The 8,108-nt window shown below is 38.9% G+C and overlaps 1 protein-coding gene across 1 annotated transcript in view; it reads left to right on the top strand.

Annotated features, from left to right (window-relative positions):
• The first annotated feature begins 1,542 nt into the window (after positions 1-1,542).
• KLHDC10 (kelch domain containing 10) overlaps positions 1,543-8,108 on the top strand; it is a 61,437-nt gene continuing 54,871 nt past the window's right edge. The window contains 2 exon segments of the mRNA XM_020905613.2: positions 1,543-1,740; positions 1,742-1,832. Of these exon segments, the coding sequence (XP_020761272.2) occupies positions 1,666-1,740; positions 1,742-1,832 (166 nt within the window). The 5' untranslated portion in view covers positions 1,543-1,665.

Genomic DNA, 8,108 nt, shown 5'->3' with positions numbered 1-8,108 from the left:
GTCTGATGGGATTCCGGTCCAATTTTTTATCTACAAGAGTACAGTCATGTTTCCATTCTAGAGGCATATGTCTCAACTTTTTGTGATAACGTAGTTGATGCTCAATGACTTAATCTCTCAATTAATTAGAGGTTACAAAATGGTGATTATCATTCATCACTTATCACTCATCATTTATTACTTGGAATACTCCTATAAAAAGAAAATTTTCTTCATCTACTATTTCGTTACTCAATGGTACGGATTCTTTATAAACATTAACATTTTAATAATTTTAATATTTTAGAGCCATAGACTACCCCCCCGACCCCACCCCCACCCGCCAGATCTCAAACATTTTCCTAAGTAGTGCTTTCTAATGCTTCATGGGAAAAATTATCTGCCCACAGGGACTGAAAATAACAAAAGAAGGAGGCGGGGACAGTGAAACTCCAAACATGCACCAAGAGGATACACATCCTCAGCTCCAGCAGATTTTCTTTTTTCTCCGCATCACATAAGGTTTTCCTGTATGAAGCATCATGCAAAAAAAAAAAAAAAAAGTCACCTGATCTAAAAATCTTGAAAAGTTTTGTTTCTCTTCAGGAATTAATATGGTTTTCTCTTACCATTCATAAACATCAGTGAACAACCTATTTTCCTACTTTGCACTGTGCCCAGTTAAGTTCAAAGCCAATTTTTCCATTTAATTTTGGAACAGTAGAGTTCCTCATCTCTGCATCTACATTTTTCTTTGATCTTCATCCTCTGTACCTGTTCCTGTCTTCCGGCTGCTTTGAATTTTCTACTAGCAAAAAGGAGTTTGACTGAACAAAAACATTTACAGTGCCGTCAGTCATCTACGAAAGAACCTTTTTCTTGGCACTCTAATTCTCTACTGGATGTTATTTAAGGAATCTAAAGTAATAAGCTTGAAATGGTTTCTCATTGGGATCTCAATTTGTATTTCTACAGTTATTAGTGAGCTCGAACATCTTCCCACATTTGATAACCAGGTTTAAAATTGTTCGTTTGCGTGGGATGTGGCTTATATTAAATTAGGGAGGAATTCTCCAGTGGACCGAAAGACAGGACAAATGAAATCTCATTCTTACATTTAAGCTTTGACTCTGTCTCTGTTTTTTTTCCCCCGTCCAGGACAGCTCTTTGCAGAACACTGTATTGCCTCAAAATATGTGTACTGTGTCAGCGTCCTGTTTCTGCTTTCAGTGTTTATGGGGGAAGAGTTCCTGAATCCTGAACACGCCTGGATTCCCGGCTATCGTCGGGACTCTTTCTGCAGGCGTGGCCTCTCTCACTCGGCCTTCGATTGGCCCGCCTGACCCCTCAGGAGTCACCGCGCCGCGGGTTTGCTTAGCGCGGTGGATGCTAGTAATGAGTGACTGCTTCTGCCTTTCTCCACCAGCCCCCAACTTCTTTCTTTTTTTTTTTTTTTAAGCCATAGCTATGGTTACCACGTATCTCCCCGCCTCCCTCCACCTACCAAGAAGACGACTGGCCATTGGCTATCTGTCACCAAGTTACTCAGTCATTGGCCGCTGGTGAGACTGGGCGCTCCCCCTTCCCCGGTCTCCCGGGTCTCTTGAGGAGCCCAGGAAGGAGGCTCCGCTAGTGCCGCCGGGCCACGGGCTGCTGCGACCAGGCTGCGGCAGTCGTTAGCCGGTCATGTCGGCCGCCCAGGGCTGGGACAGGAACCGCCGGAGGGGAGGAGGCGCAGCCGGCGGTGGCGGCGGAGGTACGCGGGGCCGGCGGGGGCAGTGGGGGCAACGGGGGTCGGGGGACTGGTCAGCTCAACCGCTTCGTGCAACTCTCCGGGCGGCCGCACCTGCCAGGTGAGTGGTGGAGCACGGTCCTGACGGCTCGCAGGCGGGGTGGGAAGGTGACTGCTCCCTTTTCTTTTCTCCCTGCCTTTCTTTTCCTTGTGAGGAGCAAAGGCAGGCCCCACGCACAGCAGAACGATGGGGGCTTAGAGAAAAGGAAAGGTGTCTTTGAGGTCAGGGAGGGAACAGGAGCCCGGCGGGGGGGAAAAAAAAGTATTTTTGATCTGTTGAAAGCTCTGTGCTGAAAGTTGTTGTGTTTTCTTTTCAAAGGAGAGGCCGTCGTCTCATTGACATTCCCAAATGTTTCGCTTACTCGGTTCCCAGTCTCGCCCTCTTCCGCAGTTTGATCTTGTAAAAGAAAGACATTGTCGCCTGCCTAGCTGTGGGAAATTATTCTTAAAGAGAGAAAGAGGGAAGAGCATTCCAAGGGGTGATTTTTGTAAAAACCACCTCAAGTGTGGAAGAGTTAGGCATTCTGAAACAAGAAAGGAGGAAGAAGGGGGTGGGTGGGAGGTGGGTAGGAAACAGAACCAAGAGAATTAGGGAGAACTAGTTGAATTATTAATATTTTGGAATATACATAGAATGGATAGCGTGTATGGATTTTAACGGGAAAAAAATGAAGATCAAGAATATCGTTAGTGACAAAATTATGCTGTCTACCATATGAAATCCCATGGACTGAGGAGCCTGGCAGGCTACAGTCCAGGGGGTCCCGAAAGAGCCGGACCCTACTTAGCGACTAAACACACACCCCCCATATGAACAACTTATTGAAAACTGGAAAATGTACCCAGTGTGATTATTTAACGTTTTTGTCTAAATTTACTATCCCTGTGTTCCGATGCCTTGAAAGACAAATCAAATCGATGTGTGTGTGCAGCAAATTTTAAAGAGCTACATTTGTAGGTGAATATTCAGTATAGAGAATGAAAGTGTACTACCCAGAATGTCAAATATTATGTTGAGCAAGCTTATTTTTACCATGAAGAGAACTATCAAGAATGTGTGTTAATCATTCACCATGTTTTTGTGAATAAGATTGACATTGATTTTATCAGTGATTTTATATTTGTTTAGCTGATGAGTTTTGAGAATGAGGGTGTTTGAAATGTGTTTACTACCATGCCTTGTACTAAGTAGTAAAAAAATTATTTGATTAATTTGAAGAGAAAGGGAATTTTGCATATTAAGTGCGACACTTGCTTATGTTTGTGATAAGGTTATTGATTTATGCTAGAAATGCACATTAATCTGTTTATATGCACCATTAAAATTAACTGTGAAGCAGTTTTAGTCAAATATATAATACACCAGGAATTGGGTTTGAGATGATCGTATCAGACTGGGTATTCTAAAATTGCTAAATATGTACTCTTTAACGTCAAAAAGGAAAAAGGAGAAATCTTTTTTTTACCCCAAAGTAATAGCAAAAACTTTCATTTTTGTGTATTGACAGGTTAGCAGATAAAGCTCTTACCAAAGACTGTAACTAGTTTGTCTTCTATTACTGCAATCTTAAATCTTTGAGCTTAGATTAATTGTACCATAGTCTTCATATTGGCATTCCCAGGCTCCAAGAAACTGGTTGGTGCACTTCCTCACTGCCACCACTTGATGGCAGTGGAAGCCTTGGTTTCTGAAAAGGGGCTTCGGTGTGGCGCTATTTCTGCATTCTCTGCACATAAGACCAGTAACAGCCATTTGTCCAGAGGTAAAGATAAACGTGTTTAAATTGTGAAAATTCATGCAATGGGGCCATCAGCTCTTTTTTTCTGCTTTCTTTCCCCCTTGAGTGGCATTTCATTCTTTCTTCCCCAAGTAGAAAGCCTCAGTCTTCTCTTGACTCTCAGAATTGGAAACATCTGATATTTCAATATATACTTTGAAATTCTTTCACACCAATTCTTTTTTTTCCTCCCCAAGCATTTCATTTTAAGCCTTGCCTCTCCCCTTGATTGAAAGGTTTTATTTTGAGACATTCAACAAGATTTTAAGTGAAAGGGGTAGAAATATCTAGGCTTTTTTATGGCTGACCCTGAAGATTCAAAAATAATAATAATAATACATCTTTGTAGGTAACTTTCTCCCACCTTTGATTTCTAATCCCATTTAACATTTTTCCTCCTGCTCTACAAAGATTTTCAGGTACCAAGCAGTGAGCAACCCTTCTTACTTTTTTGCATATCTACCTTCTACCTGGGAAGCTCCGGTGGCTCAGAGGTAAAGAATCTACCTGCCAATGCAGGAAATGCGGGTTCAATCCCTGGGGCAGGAAGATCCCCTAGGAGGAAATAGCAACCCACTCCGGTGTTCTTGCCTGAAAAAAGGCATGGACAAAGGAACTTGGCGGGCTCCAATTCCATAGGGTCAAAGAATCGTACTCGACTGAGCATGCACACAATACACCTTCCTCCAGCCACCAGTGAACCAAAAACAGAACTATCTGGTCTTGGGGTGTTCTCTCTTTCACCAGTAGCATCTTTATCCCTGCAGTTATGCAAGCCTGAAACTTGGGCGTCCTCCTTAACGGTTTCCTCTTCCTTGCATTTCTGTTGTAATCAGTCACCAAGTCCTATTTATTTTATTTGTGCCGGACGATGCAGCCATCATCCCTGCCCTAGGTCTCCTACACTAGCTTTCTAAGAAGTCTTCCTGCTTGTGCTCTTGCCCTCCAGTTTGTACAGCACACTCATCTTTTGCATGCACAAATTTGTTTTCATCTCAGCTTACAACCCCTTACTTGCTTTTCATTGCTCTTAAAATAAGGCAAAAATCCTCAACATGGCCTAAAAGCCACTGAGTGGTCTGGCCCCTCTCTAGCTCTCCAGATAACCCTACATCATGTTGTCTTGTTCTTTGAGCTTTTCCCACCTCTTTAGATCATGCTTCCTTCTGCCACAGGACGGTTGTACTTGCTATTCCATCATCTAGTAACCCTGTTAATCCTCATTCTGTTCTCTCTCTCTTTTTAAGCTTCTCTCCCATTGGATCTCAGCTTAATCACACTGTTTTTCAGAAAAGTCATCTCTGACCTTTTATTTGTTCTCTGTATACACACTAGTAGCCACATGTGGTTCCATTTGTATGTAATTCTTTGATATGCATGATTTGCTACTCTTTACATATATTTACACACACAAACATCAAATATATACATGTATTAATATACAGACACACATATGTATTTTTAAATTCTAAATTAATACATTGGCATTATGTGTAAACAGTTAAATTCTTGTGAAGGTGATTGATCAGTGTGGTTCAGTTCCCTTTTGCCCCATTGACTCTGGACAAATGGATACAATCAGTTTCTTGAACATAAAGATAGTGGACTAGACTTTGCATCCGTGGTGGCAGCACAAATAATGTTTTGTGAAACCTTGTTTGAGCAGCTTCTCACCTTTTTTTTTTGTCTCCTAAAATACAGTAGTGATTATGCATTTGCCCCATAGGCCAAGAAATTCATAGCTTCTTAAACCTGGGTTTCTCCCCACTCATAATCTTTCCGTGCGCAGCAGAGAAGAGGGACAGTGCTCTTGCAGCCATAGAGCTCGGGCATGGAGCTCACGGGGACAGTGGAGCCCATGTTATCATTGTGATTTAAGTGTAAATTTGAGTGAATGCCATGTGTTACCTAGGGAAACAGCTAAACAATGTCGCTAACATGGGGACTGGAAAACTGACAAAGAAAAAGGAGGAAAAATGTAACAATTGGTAAAGCTGGGTAAAAATAATACTGAAGATATTAACTGAGAATTTTTCTTGTGATATATGTTTATGATATAAGGCACAAATGGTAAAAGGCAACTTTTCCTTCTTCCTTTGACCAGTAATTGGCTTCTTTCCCTTGAAGCACTGATTTCGTGTGTATCTTTTCCAGAAAAGTGTGTGTGTGTGTTGGAGGGGAGAAAAATGGTAGCATTTCTTTGTTTGGATGGGCATTTAAAACGTTTACAGTCTTACTAATACAAAGGATAATACAGTTAATATTTTTGTATGTATATAATTTTGCACATTAGTGAGTCTGTCTTTAGAATAAATTCCTAGAAGTACAATTGCTGGGTCAAAGGATATGTGCTATTTAAATTTTGATAGACATTATCAGTTGCCTTTCATAGAGGTTGTGCTGGATTGTGTTCATTGATGTTGGAGTTCTGGCTTCCCATAGCTTTGGTAACAGAGTGGGTTATTAAAGTTTTTTTACATTGCCAATTTAAAAGGTATATTTTTCTTCATCTTTTCAGTAGATATAAAAACCATACAGCCATATTTGTTTCCTTTATTTATAACATCTGCTTATATTTCCTATTCACCTGGTTATGTTTTTTATTTCTCTGTTGGAATGTTTAACATTGTAGGAGCTCTGTTTTACAGAAATTAGTTCTTTGTCTCAGTTTTGTGTTGCAGGTACTTGTCACAGTTTCATTTAGCTTTTGACTTTGTTTACAATATATTTTTTCAGCAGAAATTAAAATATTTGTATAGTTTAATTATTAATCTTTTTTTATTTTAGGTTTTTTTGATCATAAAAAAGGCCTTTCCTATTTCAATCTTATTGCTAATTAAAATTAAAATTCTTGTTTTTTTTCTTGGTAATTTTATAATTTATTTTTAAGTTAAATGCACTTATTGATACAAAATTTAGTTAGGTAAAGTATTTAGGGAGGATTTAACTTCACTTTTCTTCTAGGTGGCTACCCAGTTATCACAGTATTGAAGTATTGCCTATCGGTGTGCTTAGTTTCTATATATAATTTGGTATTTTTACTAGACTTTTATTCTGTTTCATTGATCAGATTACCTATTTATACCTAGTGACATCATTCTTTGATTATAATCCTCTTTCATTCTACTTCTTGGAGTTTTCCTGGATACTCTTTGTTTGTTCTGTAAAACTTAGAATTAGTTTATTGAACTCCCTCCCCCCATCTTCTGGTATTTTTATTGATACTGCATTATATTTGAAGATTGATTTAGAGATCATTGACTTCTTTTTAAGGTTAGTCTCCTGTTCAGGAAGAGGGTGTACATTCATTTCTTGTTTTTCAAATTTTTTTTTTGTATCCCTCGACAGTAATTTAGTTTTTTTCATGTAGACCTTTTATCATTTCTTTTATATGTATTCCTGGTATTTTACCTTTTTTTGTTGCTATTGTAAATGGGGCTTCTATTGCTGTTATATCTTTTATCTTGCTCTTTGAACATGGTGATGCTATTAATTTCTGAGTATTAATTTTGTACTTGGCCACCTTTGGAATCTCAGTACTATCTGTTATGGTTTCCCAGTTGTTTTTCTAAGGTTTTGCAATTAAATAATATCATTGGGCTTCCCAGGTGGCTCAGTGGTAAAGAATCCACCTGCCAATGCAGGAGACTAGGAGGCGCGGATTAGATCCCTAGGTTGGAAAGATCCCCAGGAAGAGGAAATGGCAAACCACTCCAGTATTCTTGCCTGGAAAATTCCATGGGCAGAGAAACTTGGCGGGCTACCGTCCACCGGGTCACACAGAGTCAGACATGACTGAGTGACTGCACACAATATCGTTAGCAAATAGAGATAACTTAATCTTCTCTTTTCCGGTTTTTATACTTATTTCTTTTTTTTGGCAAATCAGTTTAGTTAGTACTTTCCAAAAATGTTAAACAGTAAAATAGTAGTGGGTTTTTGTCTTATTCCTGACTTAAATGTGAGTTTTTTAGTGCTTTCCTATTAATATTAGGCCTGACTTTAAGTTAAAGTGTACATACTATGTTAGTCAGCTCTTACCATTTTATAAATATCTTTTAAAATATGGAAGTTAAAATTTCAGCCTCTGTGGGAATTATGTGATTTTTTTCCCTTTGTTTACTATTTTGGTGAGTTGTACTAATAGATTTACTCTCACTGGAACATCCTTGCTTTCTTAAATCAATTCACTTTGTTATTGTGTATTATTTTATATGTGCTCTTGGGTTCTGTTTGCTAAACTTTATTTAGAAATTTTGCATCATCCCTCTTAAGCTAAATTGCTTTGTAGTTTTCTTTTATGTATTTTATCTTTGTTGGATTATGCCACTTTCATAAAAATAATTTCAAACTCTTATTTTTCTGTGCTTTTTTCTCCTCTCTGGTTAAATGGCATTCGAGTTAAATATTTGGTTGAATTGCCTGTGAGATTATTGGACCTTGAGTATTTTGGGAGGAGACTAGTTCTTTGACAGTTATCTCTTTACTTCTATGATAATTTGCTTATCGTTTATATCTTTGTGAGGAAGCTTTGCCAATTTGTATTATCCTACAAAATA

This window comes from Odocoileus virginianus, chromosome 1 (assembly GCF_023699985.2).
Source record: "Odocoileus virginianus isolate 20LAN1187 ecotype Illinois chromosome 1, Ovbor_1.2, whole genome shotgun sequence".
Lineage (NCBI taxonomy): Eukaryota > Metazoa > Chordata > Mammalia > Artiodactyla > Cervidae > Odocoileus > Odocoileus virginianus.
Note: the sequence above shows the minus strand (reverse complement) of the source record. Positions and strands in the feature narration are given on the sequence as shown.